We start from the raw sequence: 18412 nt of genomic DNA, 5'->3' as shown, positions 1-18412 counted from the left end.
CACTCAGTGTCCCAGGCAGGATTCGGCTGCTCACTGACTTCTGCATGAAGGCTGGTGCCAGGAGTGCAGGGGTCACAAGGGCCCCATCACAGGCTGCCCAGCTCAGCTGTGACATGAGCAATCAGCCACAGCAGGGAGAGAAGGATCTCTCAGGTTTTCAGGCCATTTTTGTTTCATCTCTCAACCTCAAGTGGGGAATTCACACTTTACAATCAGTCGTATTATTTTTTCAGAGGCCAGCAAACCCAGGTGTGAGCAGGGGCCAGGCAGGTAACTCAAATGGATGGGACAGGCTAGGCCGTGTTTCTCTGACAGGGTTGTACTTTGCATGTTAAACGTATGGGAATAGTCTTCACTCAACTATGTTTCATGGGAACACATGGAATTAGTTAGTTTTCAGCCATCATTGCTTGCGGTCATTTGCGAAAGCGTGCTTGGTTTTGTCAGAGGTTCCGTTTTTCTAACAAATCCAGATTTGTCTGTGAGATCTTAACAATGTTGATGTAAATTTGAAACGCACACTGCGACAGTCCACGGACCCGTGTGTCGGCTGTGTTTGGCCTGCGGGCTGCCACGCCGCAACGTCCCCTATAGCAGATCGCTTTCAGGAGGGCAGTGCTCCCATCTGCTCATTCCCCATGCCCTTGGCAGGGCCTGTCCCCTCAAGCGCCCAGCCCTCCCCAGTGAGAGCCAGGGCCTGTGGGCAGAGCCCTCAGCACAGTCTGCTTTTCAGTGTGGAAACATGGCCCGAGAAGGGCTGCGGGTGCTCGTTGTGGCGAAGAAGTCTCTGGCAGAGGAGCAGTATCAGGACTTTGAAGTAAGTGGTTCTATGACCTTTCTGTTAGTTTCCCAGCCCTGCCCGCCTCCCCAGCCATACCCCCACCCAGCTCCCCACTGCTCCCTCTGCTGCAGCCATATTGACGTCATTCCTGAGCACACCAGGCTCACTTCTGTCACAGGGCCTTTGCACTTGCTCTTCTCTCTGCTTGGAGCTCTCTTCCCTCACAGAGCTCCCTCAGTCCTTTTGAGTCACAGCTCAAATGCTGCTGCCTCTGAGAAGTCTTCCTGGACTCCCCGTCTAAGGCAGCCCCACCTCGTAACTCTCCATCTATCATGCTGTTTAACTGTCTTCACTGCATTTGCCACCATCTAGAATGACCTTGTGTGTATGTATACATATGCATATATATATTTATACATATACATTACATACATATATATATGTGTGTGTATACATACACACATTTTTAACATTCTTAATATCTCCTTTCTGGACTAAACTCTTTGAGAGCAGAGACTTTATCATTCTGATTTATCCTTGTATTCCCAGTCTATAGGATAGTCATTGGCACATATAGACCTTATGGAAAATTGGAAATGAATCACTCCCTTGAAGTCCTAATTTTTTTAACCTATAATAAATGTTGGAGCTGAACTAGGTCACTGGCTTTTGCAGCCAAGGGCTCCAGCGTAAGGATGTCTTGCATATTGTCACCTTGTCCTATAGACTGTGTATTCCTTGCAGGTTGGGTCCTTGTTGTATCCCCAGCCCAGACCCAAAGCTGAGTGGGTGCATGTGCCCATGACTGCCAAGGAGGGGCTGGGACTGGGGACAGGCTTTAGGGGCCCGAGCCTGCTCCTCCCAGAGGAACTGTGCTTGGGTCTCTTGTGTATGTTTGAGTTCTTTGTAAAATTTTATTTAACAAGAGTTCTAGCCCTGATAAATTCTACCCTCCTTTCAATTGTAAAAGCATAGATGCACTGAGTCAGCCTCTAAGGGATTTCGATTTTCTTCCATACCTTTGCTGACACTGCAGAGTGGGGATGGGCAGAGGCTTTGGAGGTGGGGCATTCTGTCTTTAGAAACCTGGTGATCAAGGGTTCTTGGTTATAAAGTGTGTGCTGTATGGGGGGGAACCTATGTTTTCTGAGATCTTGAGTCGTGCCAATCCTTGTAACAACCCAACAGAGTAGCCTGTTACTGCCATTTCATGGGTGAAAACACAAGGCTCAGAGAAGTTAAGCAACTTGCTGGAGATGGCACAAGAGGCGAGTGTAGAACAGGATGGAACTTGCATCTGTCCAACTCGTGTCTGGGCTGATGAACTCGGAAGGAGGCCGGCAGCATCAGTTTCATCCCTTAGAGGTCCGACCCACGTGTTGGGGTCTCCCGCTCTGTGCGGTGAGATCAGATACAGCCCTTCCCTCTCGGTGCCCATCAGTCAGCCTCGCACTCCCTGCCTTCCATGGTGACCGTGTGCCCTGGTGTGTCCCAGGCCCGCTACGTCCAGGCCAAGCTGAGTGTGCATGACCGCTCTCTCAAAGTGGCCACCGTGATTGAGAGCCTGGAGATGGAGATGGAGCTGCTGTGCCTGACGGGGGTGGAAGACCAGCTGCAGGCAGATGTGCGGCCCACCCTGGAGACCCTGAGGAACGCCGGCATCAAGGTGGGCGAGCTGCCTGGGACCTGGCAACTGAAGCAACCCTCCAGGCAGAAATGCATTTGAAATTACATGTTATCCCATGAGCAGAGCAAAAAGAGAGTGGCGAGAGGGTGGAAATGGGACTAGAGGGGTCAGGACCAGGCCCTGTCTGGGCTGGGCCACTGCCGTCACTTCCTGCCTCTACAGCCAGTCTTGGAAGACGTCCTGTGGGTTTGCTTTCACTGGCTGGCCCCCTAGCCCTCGCCGGGCTCAGGACGGCATGGCTGTGGGCATCTCCTCATCCCTCGGTGCCAAGCTGTGTCCAGCCTGCTCGGGGTGTCCATTATGTTTCTATTGAGGGACCAGCGGGCCAGCCTTCTGTTGGTTTGGGTGAATGGGTGAGGACTCAGCAGAGGGACCCCCTGCACCAACAACTGCCATGTTTACATTTGTATTCTTCTGTTTGGGACCCAAAATGTATATCCAGAGAGGTCAGCAGAGGGCGTCTGAGGAGCAGGCTGCAGGTCGGTGGACCCACGCGAAGTATTAGCAAACTTGTTGGCTTGAGGCTGCTGAAAACATCTGTCGCACGCCTCCACCCAAAAGCAGCTCCCGGCTGCATCTTTGGGCCTGTATTGGGCAAAAGCATCTATGAGAGGGGCCACGTGAGCAATACGGATTAGCTCTGTAGTGATAAATGAGCTCTGGCCACATTCAAGTCGGTGGGGAGCCCGCAGGCGTGTGGGCATATTTTGCTGTGAACCGAATCTGTCATGTTCCTTTGCCTCACAGGCCTAATTCATTGGGAGGAAATTGCCAGCAAGATCCCATTTTTGGAAAAACAGTCTGTTGTCAGAAGGGCAAGTTTCTGCTGCATTGTGGTGGTTCAAGTGTGTTGGTGATTTCTAGGACCTTTGCTCTTGGAGTCTTGGAGATTCCGGTTTCCGCTGCTGGCTTTGTCCTGAGGTTTTTCTCTTCAAAACTGTTCTGTCCAAAAATGAGCTGTTCCATTCTCAAGAGTGTGGACTGGCCTTCTTTACGGTTTCCTTGTGAGATGGGGGTGTGGTGGGTACCAGTCAGGATGGCTTATAATTAGTGGGAAAGGAAGGTATGATCTTGCGCAGGGCAGAAGAGGTTAGAAGCTTGGAAACTTTCTATTTCAGCCCCTTTCCCAGACGCAGCACCTGAGGCCTAGTGAGGTGGCTTCACTGCCCAGGTTCCCGCAGTGGGACGGACAGGGCTGGAGCTCAGGTCTGGGGACTTAGCTGGAGCGCCCTTCCTACCATCCTACCCTCAGGACCCTGGGTCCGTGGTGCGCTCCCTTGCTGCCATGGGAGGCGGTGGAGGTAAAACTCACTGAATGTGGACGGCACCGATGGGTTTCTGGCACGGCCAACACAGGGAAGACTGGCATTGTTACTTTCTGTACCTGCCCCACTGCAGAGCTTCCCTCTGTCCTGTGACCCTAAGCCCCCCACCCCCGCTGTGGAAGCAAAGACAGCAAGGGTTGATGGGGAAGCTAGTAGAGCAGGAAGCATATTCTGTTTGACTCTGATCACCCAGATTCTGGGCCTGGTTGGGACAGGAGCCAGCTGTGTGGCTTTGGGGCAAGTCACCTGCCTTCTCTGAGCCCACAGCCACAGAATGCAGAATGGTCTGTTACAAGCTATGGAAGAACCTGGCACGGTTCCTGTCAGCGTGTTGTAATCAGGGTTACCCCCATGAGATTTTGCACGGGGCCTCTGACCATGTAGAAAGACCATGTGTAACGTGGCGAATCAGTGTTTCCTGTAGGACATGGGTGACCTCTCACCAGTATAACCTTCTTCTTTGAGATTATTGCTTTAAGGAAAATTCCCAGAAGGGGGATTATGAGGTCAGAGGCCGAGCTTCATGATGTCTACAGAAGCATGTGACCAGTTTTCTGAAGGTGTCACACCAGGTTGCTGCCACCTGCAGGGGTCTCCCAGGGTCCTGATGCCCTTGAAGCTTCCTGTGGTGTTTTGGGGACACCAGGAGCCTTGAAGAGATAATGGGAAATACCGAGTTCAGCTCCCTGTTTGGAAACTCAGCTGACGTAGTCTGTGGGCTGGCCTCATGTGCTCACAAAGAGGATGTCCATCATGCTCTAATTTCAGGTTTGGATGCTGACGGGAGACAAGCTGGAGACGGCCACATGCACAGCAAAGAATGCACATCTGGTGACCAGAAACCAGGACATCCACGTTTTTCGGCTGGTAAAGTGTTCTCTGCATTGGGGCCTCGGTGGGTGGTGGAGGGAGGATGCAGCAGTTTGCCCTGTAACCTCACAACCTCAAGTGGGCCCCTAAGGAGGGGAGGGGGCAGCACGTTAACCACCCAGGGTGGGGGGAGCTCGCATCATGGGTATGGGTGGGATTTACTGAAGGGCTCGGCAGGGCTTTGGGAGCACCTAGTTACAGCCCTGTGTTAATGCTGTGCTCCTTACCTGGGCAGGGGGCGGAGGGGAGGGCTGGTCATGCCCTTCGGAGAAGTTGATGAAAGGCATGATCAGTGTGGAGGGTGCAGATCAGCCCATTCGTGTGACAGTGCACATGTGTGTCCTAGGATTTCACCAAACCCTTAAAGGCCAAGTGCTTGGATAAGAAATAAATTCCAAATCATAGATATTGGCCTGCCTGCCCTCCTAGAGGAAAACCTTTGGGAGCCTTTAGAAGGAAATGTGTTGGTGGGCAAATGAGAGGTTGCCTGCCCTTGTTGCAAGCTCTTGACCCAAACCATTCAGGCGTCCCGAGCTCCTCCAGGACTAGCAGCCGAGGACTCGGCCGGCCTTACTGAGGCAGAGGTGAGGGGAACCAGGTCCCCTCTGGGGCACGAGTACAGCCACCATGCCAAACTGCGGGAGGGGCTCTGCTCTAGATATTTTGGGGGTCTTCCCCTCACCCCTGCCTTTGGTCCACAGCACATAAAAACTTCAAGAAATCCAGCAGTTCGGGGAGTAGCACAAACAGCACGAGGTAGAGGCAGATACAGTCGGTCCTCATCATTCATGGATTTGTATTTACAAGTTCGCCTAGTCACTAAAATTTATTTGTAACCCAACAGTCAGGACTCAAGGTGCTTTCAGGGTCATTGTGGACACATGCAGGGCAGTGAACAGGTTTAGTCCCGGACACGCACATCCCTAGCTGACGTGGGGCAAGGTCACGCTCTGCTTCTGGCTCCAGCTCTCCACTGTGTGCAGGCATCCTTCTCATGGGCTACTTTGTGCCACGTTTCTGCATTTCCGTGCGTTTTGTTGAAGATTTCACTGTTAGGATGGCCCTCAGCACAGTGTCGGCACGAGTGCTGTCCGGTGTCCCTGGGCGTGGGAAGGTCGTAATGGGCCTTACAGAGAAAATACGTGTGTCAGATAAGCTTCCTTCAGGCATGAATTGAGAGCTGTTGGTCATGAGTTCAATGCTACTCAATCAACAGTATATGTTTTAGAAGATGGCTTTAAACAGAAACACCTGTAAAATGAGGCTATGTTCTGATTGGCTGACAAAAATATTGTGATCAGAGGCTTGCAGAAACCTAACCGTGTATTCCCTAATTCAGTGTTCAGACTTTACAGAGCATAGCTATTGCAAAGAATGAGAATTACTGTGTGTTCTAGAATTCAGGGGTTGCAAACTATGGCCTGTGTGCCGGCCACCTGTTTTTGTAAACAAAGTTCTATTTCAAGGCAGAGATGTCCATTTTATTTTCTGTGGCTGTGTTGGCACTACAACAGCTGAGCTGAGTAGGTGGGACAGAGACTGTGTGGTCCACAAAGCCTGCAGTATTCAACATCTGGCCCTTTATAGAAGCCTGGCCACCACTGCCGGATGTCTGGCTTCTGATGCCTGCCCCACCGCGTACACGTTATGTAACTTGAGGCCAGCGAACCAGTCTTGCTGTCTGTCAGTTTCCTTACATGCAGCAGAGCTGTTAAGTGTGGCTCGTAGAGTCGTCTTAAGATATAAGTAGGGAAAACTCATGAAAAGTGCTTATTTAGCACAGTGCCTGGCCCATAGTGAAAGTGCAGCCATTTTTTTTTGGTGTTGTTATCATTAATCTACAATTACATGAAGAACATTATGTTTACTAGGCTCCCCCCTTCACCAAGTCCCCCCCCACACACCCCATTACAGTCACTGTCCATCAGCGTAGTGGGATGCTGCAGAATCCCTACTTCTCTTCTCTGTGTTGCACAGCCCTCCCCGTGCCTCCCCCCACTTTTTATTATGTGGGTCACAGCCGTCCTGGGGAAATGCCAGGTGGTGATTGGTTATACAAGCTTTCCCGATTCCCACAGAATCATAACACACAGGGTTCATTTGGCTGTGCGTCCTTGGCTGGGGCGGCCACTGTCCTCACACCGGCTCCAGGAAGCCACTGTTTGTTGTTCTACCATCTCCAGAGAACAAGACCTCCTCCAGCCCTCTGTCCCCTTCCAGGTGACCAACCGCGGTGAGGCCCACCTCGAGCTGAACGCCTTCCGCCGGAAGCACGACTGTGCGCTGGTCATCTCCGGAGACTCCCTGGAGGTGGGTGCAGGGATCCCCGCCCACTGGGTCCTCCAGGAACGCGTGCCCCTTCCTACTTTGGTGGGGAGGTGACCATGGCCGACTCACCCCTCCACACACCCATCCCCCTCGCAGGTGTGCCTCAAGTACTACGAGTATGAGTTCATGGAGCTGGCCTGCCAGTGCCCGGCCGTGGTCTGCTGCCGCTGTGCCCCCACCCAGAAAGCCCAGATCGTGCGCCTGCTTCAGGAGCGCACTGGAAAGCTCACCTGTGCAGTAGGTAGGCGGCTCACCAGGGCCCAGGCCGCCGGTGCCCTGGAGTCACGGTCTGTGAGGGTGATGGGATCCTGCTGCTGTCCTCTTCACATGTCCCCGGGCCTCTTCACTCGGCTCATGATATTTCACCCTTGTGGACCTTAGCTCTGTCTTGTTACTATTATTATCACTTTTAATATGTCCCCTTGTAAAAGAGTAGGTAAGTGTGCCTGGGGGCTTCTCTTCTTAGCTTGCACGTGTTTGCTAGTGACATGGCACGCAGCACCCCCAAGGGGCGAGGGCTGCACACTGCCGGGGTGGGTCTGGGCTCCATTCTCTGCTGGTTTTTACCAGCTGGGTCCTTCCTTCACCTGTCTGAGCCTCAGTGTGCTCATTGGTAGATGGGATCATAACAGGGGTTTCCTCAAATGGCGCTCATAAGGATGAAATGGGGCAGCATTTAGAAAGTACTCGCCACACTGACAGTAAATGCCAATAAGTGTAGGGTGATCATTGCTGAGAATGATCCAGAGCTCGTGCCTCAGAGGCAGGCATGTGGTGGCTGTAAACACTGGTGTGGACATGGTACCCCAGCCACCATTTCGTGGCCGGGACCCTCAGCCAATCAGCTGGTCCCTCTGGTACTCAGCCCCTCTGCCTGTAAAATAGGAACCTAATTCCTGCACGGTTGGAGTGATCGGACGGGGCTGTGCAGAAAGGCTCCTAGAAGCACTCAGTGGAAGGCAAAACATGTACAATTCTTCGAAGAAAGCATGGAATGTAGGAGTCGTGTTTCCTGCCTCTCCCCAGTTTCCTGGCTTGTCTCTCTGGTCTCTGTGCCCCGCAGGTGATGGAGGCAATGATGTCAGCATGATTCAGGAATCTGACTGTGGTGTGGGCGTCGAGGGAAAGGTGAGCAGGAGCACGTGCAGGGAGGCCTCTTGCTGCCCAGTGGCGGCTGTTCACATGTCAGGTGGTTGTGTCGTTGGGCTGGAAGCAGCTCAGCTCTATTCTACAAGCTGGAGTTTCTTTTTCCCTTAAAGACATGGCTTTAATGCTCCTAGAAATTCTAGATTTGACTTAAAAAAACATAAGGAACCGTGTATCAGAATTATCTAGCATTATTACCAGGAAGTCAGAGATCCATACTCCTGTATCTTCCAGACACACAAATGCTGATTTTCTGCTTGCCAAAACCTAAATTAAAAAAAAAAAATGCTTTGCTAACTTTTTAGGGTACAGTGAATGTGCTTCAAACTTTTCCATGGTAGTAGCCTTGTTAAGAAAAGCATTATTTACCTTGCCATGTGCTGATCTCTTAGGGATTATGGAGAAATGTGGCACAGTTTGCCCCCTACTAAGAAATTTAAAAAGCCTTGGCAGTTGCAGGTTTTTAAAGTTTGTGTGCTTTAACACAGGTTTTTCACTTCCCTTCCTTGTCAACTGTGTGCTGGCCTTTTACAGTTTACTCTGCCCTTCCTAATTTGTGGCCTTTAAATGACTACAGACAATAATATCGGTCACCAAGTTTGTTAGAACTGTGTGTAAAGTAAGAGTACAAAGGCACTGAGTGAGGGCTGAGCTGCTGCCCCATACATTTTATGCTATGTCTTCATGAATTTGGCTAATGCATAAGCCCTTTTTTTTTTCTTTTCTATCCTTTCTCATTTTCTGGTTCTCATCCAGTTGACGGTTATTTGAAGTTGCAGAGCTAAATGATCCTTGAATGAAATTATGGCATGTCTGAAATCTGTGTAGATTCCTTTAAAGCAGATTTTAAGAAGCACACTTGAGTTTTATAGAATTCTTCACACATTTCTATATAGAACTAAAATATTTTCCCTTCTGTTAAAAATTATATTCTGATTCCTTGTTTTTTCAGACTATTAAAGAAGTGCTCACTATAAAGAAAAAAACACTTTAGAAACTGGTAAAGTACATCCTTTCTTTTAGACAGCCACATCAAACTAGTAACATTGACTATTCCAGAATTTTTATCTATGTGTGTATTACTGGTTATGGGTATGTACACGAACATATATGTACATATACACACATACACACATATATATACATGTCTTACATATGTATGTATTTTTATGTATAATTTTAAGTGAAAACTGTTATCATTTGAATGCAACTTACTTAGATCTGTTGTGTCTTGGATTTCTTTCTGAATCAGAACATGCAGAGCCATCATTTTTTAACCTTCCCTCAAACTTTTTTATTTTTGAAAATGTCACTTCTTCAGGAAAGCTGAAATAGAACAGTGAGCACCCTTCTGCTCTTTGCTTCAGTTTCCCAGTTGTTAACGTTTGCTCTGTTCTTCCTCTCCCTATCCCTCTCTCTGAATTAGTTGAAAGTAAGCTGCAGGTATGCTACATCTGAATATTTCAGCATACATCTCTTTAAAAACCAGGTCACACTTTTCTGCATAAGCAAAATCACACTATCGCTCCTCCCAAATGTAACATTGATATAATAATATTATAGTCATTGTCTGACTTCCCCAATTGCCCTCCACATATTAAAAAATAATTTTCCAGGAACCAGTGAAGGATCACATGTTGCATTTCTTAGCATGACTTCATGTCTCTTCAGTCTTCTTTAATGTAGAGGACCTTTCTCTATCTTTTGGGGGGACATGCCTTCTGAAATTAGAGAATCCCATAATATGGCTGCACTATAAATTATTTCCACTTCTATAAATGTGCAGAGCTATATGTTCAGGAATGTTCCATTTAATGTATTGCTAGTAGCATCAAGCTCTTCCCCCTCTTATGTTTAACTGTTAAGTAAACCGAGTGTTAAAAAATGCCAGTCTTCAAATGATTCTTTACTTCTGATACATATTAGGGGCTGGGCCTAAACCCCAAGGCTTAATACCAGATCCATTTGGCCTCCAAATTATACCTATGTGATTGGGATTGGGTTTTTTTTTTTTAATTCCTCTTTTTAAATGAAATTTGTACTTGGACCACCAACTGTGTATAGCTTGAAACCAAAGAATCTATCTCTTCATTGAAGTTTTCAAAGGTCTCCTTACAATGTCTTTCTTTTTCAATTAAAAAAAATATGTTTGCCACGCCCTCTTGTGCTTCTGACGGTGGCCATTCTCTTCGGCTTTTAGGAGGGAAAGCAGGCTTCCCTGGCTGCAGACTTCTCCGTCACTCAGTTCAAGCACCTGGGCCGGTTGCTTGTGGTGCACGGCCGGAACAGCTATAAGCGGTCGGCTGCCCTCAGCCAGTTCGTGATCCACAGGAGCCTCTGTATCAGCACCATGCAGGTGGGTGGGCAGCAGGCACCTCTGCCAGGTGCACATGGCTCTCCTGGAAGGAGCCTCCGTTAGACTCTGCTGTGGAGCGATCCCCCCACCCGGCCAGTGTCTGTCCCCGTCTGGCCTCATTCCTGGTGATGGACCTCTGACTGCCCGGAGGCTTCTTGCGTCAGGTGGGAAGGCCCTTGTTGCTGTGCGGAGTGATGTGAGCATTAGCAGGGTGCCCGTCTAGGGCTTGGCATGATGTGCGGATAAATAATCAGAGTCATTACAGTTGGGAGTGAGGTGTCATAACTGGTTTTCCAGAGGGAAGAATGCGGAGGTGAGTGCCGAATGAGCCGTCTGGCCCTGAGGGAAAACTTGCTTTTCTTGAGTGCTTCTTATACCCTGGGTGTTGGGCTGAGTGTTCGCAGTGCAGCCTCTCATGCAGGCCTCACAAGGGCCTGCGTGCATGTTGCACACGAGGACTCAGGCTGAGCGAGGCTGAGAAACCCATGCCGTGTCCCTTGGTCCGCTCAGGCAGGGGCCTCCAAAGCCCGGCTCTTCATCAAGGTCTCCTCCAGTGCCTTGGTAGAGGGCTGGCACCGTCTGCACTGGCAGGGAGGCCTTGGCGGGGCAGCATGGTGCAGGGCTTGGAGGCATCTGGACGTCACAGCCCAGCGGGGAGTGGGGCTCACTGTGCCCGTTAACCCTCCTGGGAGTAACTTCTTGCTCCCATCCTGCTTTTTCATGAAAGGATTCCAGAATTTAGAAGGTGCTTTTCTACCTTTTCTCTCACCAACTCCTTCAAAATCTGTCATTGGACTGAAGCCAGTAAGTGTGTACTAAGAAGCAGCCCAAAGGGAGGGAAAGAAAACATTCTGGATATTGAAAAACTGTTGACTGATTTCCCTCCATGGGCGTATTTAGGTGGAAATACCCTCAGCTCATTGGTGGCAACGTGGCTGCTGCACCCTGGAACCCACATCTCTTTCTGGCCATGCCACTCAGTCTCTGAGACCTTGAGCAGGTCACTTTACCACTGGGGGCCCTGGTCTCCCCGCCTGTGAAATGGGGGTTATCAGACCTGCCTTGCCTCTCAGACAAGGCTATTTAGAAAAGGAGAGAGTTTTATAAGGCATCCTTACCATTATTAATAAAAACAAAACTGCATACTATATAATGTGACATCTTTATTTATAGGAAAATTGTTTAATCTTACATGAAAGGCATCCTGCTTTTCAGAGTAAGTTGAGTGGTGCTGCTGTGGAAACATGAGGCTTCACTCCCCACCGGCCTCATCCGTGCCTTTTGGGGATGCGTTTCTGTGTTCAGTGTCTAGTGCATTCATGACCGCAGGAACCTTTAAGTAATTTTCATCAACCTGATCCAAACAGCTGTTATGGTTCATTGACCACATCTGTGCTTCTAATTTGTTAGCTCCTCAATTGAACTGGGTAATACTAGGGTTTGAATCGCTGCAAGCTTCATCAGTTCGTCCCAGGGAGTACACACAGAAGGAGGCCTGGATGGGCTGACTTTGTAATGCCTGTATGTTATCATGAACATGGATTCAGAAAAAAAATCTAGGATGAGAAATTGTTTTTTGTGCTATTAAGAGAAAAATGCCCTTAACTTCTGTGCACTGTGCTGAAAGAGGCTGGCTGAGAGCAAGTCCCCTTAAGAGCTGTACCTTGACATTGTTCTCTGTGATAGACATGGACATAGCATTTTTATTTTCCCCAAAGTGCTCTTTCCAAGAAGGCTTTATGATCAACCTGGTCCTTTTAGAGAAAGGCTCTTGAAGTTGATTTGCAAAACTAAACAACAGATTTTTGACATTTTTATAACCATCCTTCCTGTGCAGTGGCCCAGCCTGGGTGAGAAGTCATTTCAAACGTGGCTTTCACCCTTGAATTCTGAAACCATAACCAGGCTGCCCATGACCATGGCCCCGGGTGGCACCTGCACTGTGAGCCCTGTGCTATGGGAACACCCATAGCAGGTGATAAGGGGGAGATGCCTCTGGTTAGACACTCTTTCTAATCACTGGGCCGACTCAGTCTTTCTCTCCATGTTCAGTCTCTAAAAAGCCTTCAGGCAACAGTTGTTCCTGGCCTCCGTTTGGTTCTCATACCAGCAGAAATTGGCTTTGAGGCCACTTTCCTTCCGTTAGCCTGTAGTTACCCAGAGAAGGAAGTAACAGCATCAAGCCTGATTTTATCTCCCCACCCCAAATTTCACTGCCAAGAACTAGTATTTTCTAAATCAGGAAGTAGACATTTCAGTAAGCCTTTGTAAGTACCGTTACTGCTTCATCTAATTGTAGAAGGAGCCAGTTACTGGCTTTTTGTAAAATTTTCCAAAAATAGTAAAATGTGTAATGTAAGAAGAAAAGCCCTCTCCACAGTCCCATCCTCTAAGGTTACCGGTGTGTGCCCTCAGGGTGGAGGTTGTTTTTTCATGTCTGTTCCCATATGTGTTCCAACTCTTTTATCAGTTGCACACCCAGAGAAGTGGTAATTCTGAGCCGTCAGGAGTGTGGGTTCTGGAGACAGAGCTGGGCTTGTGCCCACAGTACCATTTACCCACTCAGTTTCCCCTTCTGTAAAATGTCAGTGATAATAGGACTTGGTCTCAGGAGTTGTTCTGGAGAGTCAAGAGCTCATTTACAAAGTGTTCCTGGGTCCAACTCATGTAACTTAATAAATGTTCACAAAGGGCCTGAGAGTGGACTCGAGCTAAACCACCTGGATATGAGTCCTGGCTCTGCCGCCGTGCTCTGTGGTCTTTGGTGAGCCACTGAACCTCTCTCTGTGCTTTACTTTTCTCATCTGTAAAATGGGGATGATGATAAACAGCACCTGCTTCATAGCATTGTTAGAAGAATTAAATGAGCCAATATACTTAAAATACAGCAGTGCCGGTGTAAAGTACATGCTATGTACATGTTGGGTGTCCAGTAATGTTCAATTGTATAAACATAAGGGCTTTTGTCCTGGTTTTTGGTAACGTCTTCCTTTCTCCTTGGCACAGGCTGTCTTTTCCTCCGTGTTTTATTTTGCCTCCGTTCCTCTCTATCAAGGATTCCTCATCATCGGGTAAGGAAATCCAGGCATGGTATTAACTTTTTCTGTAACCTCTTTAAACTGCCCCAGAAGAAAGAGGAAACATGGTATAAAGACTCTCCAGTCCAGGCAGTCGGCCAGCGTGGTTTAGAACCTTCTTGAACTGATAAGTTTTTGAGCTGGTGACTCCATAACCATATAGAGCAGGTAGAGTCTGATATGTTTGTGATCTCCAGCACTTGGCCACTTGCACATGGTGATGGAAAAGTGCCCGTGAGAGTCTGAGGTTATGGGCTGTGATTGGCACCTAAAGGTTCACAGGTTCAGTGATTTCACTGGGGTCTTGAACACGTTCGTGCCATTGGGTCTAAGGCGGGCCACAGCTTTGCTCTCTGGGGGGATGCGCCTACTAGAGCAGGACCTCTGCATGCCAGCAACCTGCCAGGGTGTCACCTGGATGTTTCCTGCCATCAAACCCACTCCCATTCCTGACCTGGAGCTCATGACATTCCTTTTGACCTATTCGGAGATTGTTCTCAGTCTCTGAGTTGCCCAGGTAGGTGGGGTTTGGTTACCACATGCCCTAGGTGGAGACACACGCAGGGCACACTCCTGCTTACGAGAGGCAAGAAGCACAGAAAGGCCTGTTGGCCCCGGGGGAGAGTCTTACAAAGTGTGCCTTCTACCTTTTTATGTTTGTCCAGTTCAGCCTGAGAGTAGGCACTGCAGTCCTGCCTGCATCTCATTGGAACAGTGGGTTGTCCTGCCAGGCCCTGGGAGAGTGAAAGGACATGCCAGAGAGTAGCCAGGGCTCCCCGAGCTGTGCCCCCACGTGGCCTTCCAGGACCAGATCCTCTCTTGCCTCTTGGTTCCCCTCTTCTCCTCTCCCCATCACCCACTCAGCTACAGCCACACTAACCCCGTCACTGGTCTTTAGCAGGAAGGATGCTCTTGCCTCAGGGCCTTTGCACCTGCTGTCCTCTCTGCCTAGGGTGCTCTTCCCCCCATGTCGGCGTGGCTGCTCCTCACTTCTTTGGGTGTTTATGCAAATGTCACATCCCTTGGCCACCCTCTGTAAGATCACACTGCCCCCATGTCTTACTCTCTCTTCCCCGTTAAATGTTCCTTCTTAGCACTTATCTCTAGCACACAGTATAGCTTGTTGAATTTGTTTATTGACTCACGGACTAGCACAAAATCTCTCTGAGGGCAGGCATGTTTGTTTTTCATCTTGAGTCTCCAGTGCTTCAGACCAGCCCTGGCATGTATGTAATAGGCACTCAGTAAATGAGTGGACATTGGGCCCCACTGCTGGGAGGGCAAGGTGCTTGAATGCCCTTGGCTGGGCCTTACCTGTGGTGACTTTCTCTTCTAGGTACTCTACCATCTACACCATGTTCCCCGTGTTTTCTCTGGTCCTGGACAAAGATGTCAAGTCGGAGGTCGCCATGCTATACCCCGAGCTCTACAAGGACCTCCTCAAGGTTCACTGAGCTCCTTCCTCCCTTCTCACTTCCTGTCCCCCATCCCCACCTCTTTGATGTTCTGCACAGAGCCTCCCTATCCAATTTGAACACACTTGAGCTGGTGGTGTTAGGGAGGAAGGTGTGGGAATTTTTTTTCCTTAAAGTAGTATATGCACATGTAAAAAATATGAAATGTATGGTAATATGTGAAATGAAAACAAATGAATTAGTGACTTTTTAGAAAGCTCCCAATGTTTTCACTGAAGGGCAGACAGACTTACCCCCATTTAATATCAATTCTTTGTTAAAAAATGCAATTTCTCTGATGTATTTAGATGTGTGTAAGCCACTCTTTTGATGAAAACAAGCAGGTTGCCTTGTCTGGTTAGTGGAAGCCTAGCCTGAAGGCAGTTGGTGCCCTGGGTGGTCCATGCACAGTAACCTGCCCTGTTTCTCTCTTGTTTAGGGGCGACCGTTGTCCTACAAGACATTCTTGATATGGGTTTTGATTAGCATCTATCAAGGTAAGGAAGGGTGAGACCACCCGGTGTCTTGTGCTCTGGCATTGACCCAAGGGCAGCTCTGCTGTTTAATTGTCTGTGGCACACGAAGAGAAGAGGCTTGGAATCCTAAAATAGCAGTAAGGAGTGTGGCAGGGTGCCCTGAGGGAGGCCCCGCGCAGCAGGTTATAAGGACTCAAAGCTTTCAGCACACTGGAGGTCACGTGTGCGGTAGTGCCGTCAGCTTATGAGATAGAAGAGAAAAACGTAACTGTGACTAATCAAAACTTGCTGAGGTGTTTGAGCCTTTGTAATGAAAAGTGGTTGTTTTCTGGAATGTTCCGATACTTTTTCTGAGGTCAAGTCATAGCTTTTGAAAACCATTTACTTTAGTGGCCTCCAGAGCTGGTCCTTTAGACAGTAGAGGCTTTGTAAGACGACTTACTGGTGTATGAGATGAAAATGTCAAAACCTCTGTTTGTATTATTTTTCCTCACTCTTCTTAGACTTTCTATTTTTATGTATGTTTTATAATGTATGTAATACATTTGTAAGTGGTCCTAATATCTATCTGTGTCTACACCAGTATGCACCTTTACAAATATACCTCATATGTCGGGGTTCATTCTTAATGCTTTTTTACTGAATGGGACATGCAGCCAAATAGTGTAGAGACCATAGAATGTGTTGACAGGAGGTTAAACTGTCATTAAAAAATTGAGGGGGGGTTATTTTAAAGAAGTATATGAGACTACAATATGTGCATCTCATTAAAGCAAATCCTGCATAAAACTTTGTAATCATCAGCAGCAGTGCCCCATTGCGCCCCTTCGTTGTTACCCCTGAGAAGTTAGGCAGTCGGCCGGGGGGTCTCCGGCTTAGCGTCTCCTGGCCCTGCCTCTTCGGTCTGTTCTTGCATGGCTGGCATTCCTGGTCAACGTGGATGTTCTCCTTGGATCCTGCTGTGCTCGATAGACACTTCCTGTCCTCAACTCTTTGTGGGTCTCTCTCGGTTACCTCTGTCATTGTGTGTGGGTGTGTGGGTGGTAAACAACATGACATAAAATTTACCATCTTAACTCTTTTAAAACGCACAGCCCAGTAGTGTTCATCACATTGCTGGGAAACAGATCTGCAGAGCATCATGTGGCAAAGCTGAAACTCTGTCCCCATCCCTGCCCCCCCACGGCCCCTGGGAATCACCACCCGCTGTTTCCTGTTTCTGGGAGCACAGCTCCTCCGGGTACCTCACAGGAGTGGAGTCGGGCGGTGTTTGTCTTTTGGTGACTACCTACCTCTGTCGTTTTAGATAATACGTTTAAATTCCTATTTCTTGTTCCATCTGCTCCAGTGGTTACTCCCTTCCTCTCCCTGGGGGTCCCTCCGCCTACCCTGTAATTACAGACTCTGTTATTTAAAAGGCAAAAGGGAAAATAAGAGGATGAGACCAGGACACCTCTTTGAACACCTCCATCGTGCCCCGCTCATTAATCTCATTTAACAAGCACTACCTTTCATGTCTAAATGGAAGTAAAAATGAAGAAGGAACTGACAAAGCGAGCACAGTGAGCCTTTGGCGGGGGATGTGTGGGAGATGTCGGCTCCTGGCAGACGGGGCTTCTCTCTGCCCCCCCAGGGAGTACCATCATGTATGGGGCACTCCTGCTGTTTGAGTCGGAATTCGTGCACATCGTGGCGATTTCCTTCACATCACTGATCCTCACGGAGCTGCTGATGGTGGCCCTGACGATCCAGACCTGGCACTGGCTCATGACGGTGGCCGAGCTGCTCAGTCTGGCCTGCTACATCGCTTCCCTGGTGTTCCTACATGAGTTCATCGGTGAGACCCCCTGCATTGGAAGCCAGTCCAGCGGGTCCTACGTGGTGAAGGAGGGCGGCCCCCAACACCCGTGTCCTGGGCTTGTCCAGCAGGCCTTCACACCCTGCTGCCCCCACTGGCTTACTGGTGTCCCTTGGGACAGGTGGCAGTGTGAATCCGCCTCCTGGACCCGAGGCTCTTGGGCATGACCACAGTAGGGAGTGTTTTCTTGTAAATCCACGCTGTGCCACCTGGCTTAGAAGGGGATTCCATTTGATTCAACAAGGACATTGTGCATTTCTCCAGGGAGCTGGTCGCCATGCTGGGCGCTGTGGAGCCAGGGAGATGTCAGGTGTCCAGGTCTTGCTGGCAAATAAACGATAGCCTGGCTGGACTTGTCACTCTCATTAGGTTGAGAAACTCTGCCTTACCATGAAGGCATCTTTAATCATGTCTCTTGTTTATCAGCAAGCACTCCTTAAGAAAGTTTCTGTAAAGCCAGAAAGAGCACCCCTGTGAAAGGTGAGGTCTTAGAACAGTTTTACTCTTGTCCCAAAGTCTCTCAGAATGGGTTTTGCAAGCACCTACTGTGTGCTCAATAACTTGAGGCTAGGGCATCATAGAAGCTTAGAAAATATGAGCTCTGCCCTCGGGAAGCTGCAGTTGGTCCCCCTAGACGTGGCCCAGGTGCAGGACTGGGTAAGCAGCACACCGGCCCAGGCATGGCCCTTAGTGGGTCCTCAGTCGGTGCCCGCTGTGTTTCCCCATCTTTTGCTCCCCCATCCTGTGCTCAAGAAGTGGGGAAGGTGCTTACTGTGGCATCCGCTCCATGTTCTGCAGAAGGCCAGCTGTTGCTCCTCTCATCAAACCCTTGCTCCTGCAGGCTTTACCGTCCTGCTCGGGAAGGGGAGCGCAGCCATCCTCGGGTCTGAGCCCCAAGTAACCTTATTTTCACAACGGACTCTCAGCCCACTTTGCACCCCCTCAGATCTGTCTCATGGCTCTCTGTCACCATCACTGAGACACAGGGAGAAGTTGCTGGGCAGCAGGAATGTGTGTCTGAGTGTCACTTTCTGCTCTCTGGTGGCTGGGTTTG

General features: G+C 49.2%; 1 protein-coding gene across 5 annotated transcripts in view; it reads left to right on the top strand.

Moving 5' to 3' along the window:
- Positions 1-18412, top strand: part of ATP9A (ATPase phospholipid transporting 9A (putative)) — a 121999-nt gene that overhangs the window by 98863 nt on the left and 4724 nt on the right. For 4 of the 5 annotated variants that reach the window (XM_057503090.1, XM_036901953.2, XM_057503091.1 and 1 more), the window contains exons 17-27: positions 734-817; positions 2277-2447; positions 4562-4660; positions 6884-6973; positions 7088-7232; positions 8055-8119; positions 10338-10493; positions 13500-13564; positions 14907-15015; positions 15464-15521; positions 17134-17337. In XM_057503090.1, coding sequence (XP_057359073.1) covers positions 734-817; positions 2277-2447; positions 4562-4660; positions 6884-6973; positions 7088-7232; positions 8055-8119; positions 10338-10493; positions 13500-13564; positions 14907-15015; positions 15464-15521; positions 17134-17337 — 1246 coding nt within the window. The other variant, XM_057503092.1, reaches the window with a different exon arrangement.

Source organism: Manis pentadactyla, chromosome 5 (genome assembly GCF_030020395.1).
Source record: "Manis pentadactyla isolate mManPen7 chromosome 5, mManPen7.hap1, whole genome shotgun sequence".
NCBI lineage: Eukaryota > Metazoa > Chordata > Mammalia > Pholidota > Manidae > Manis > Manis pentadactyla.
Note: the sequence above shows the minus strand (reverse complement) of the source record. Positions and strands in the feature narration are given on the sequence as shown.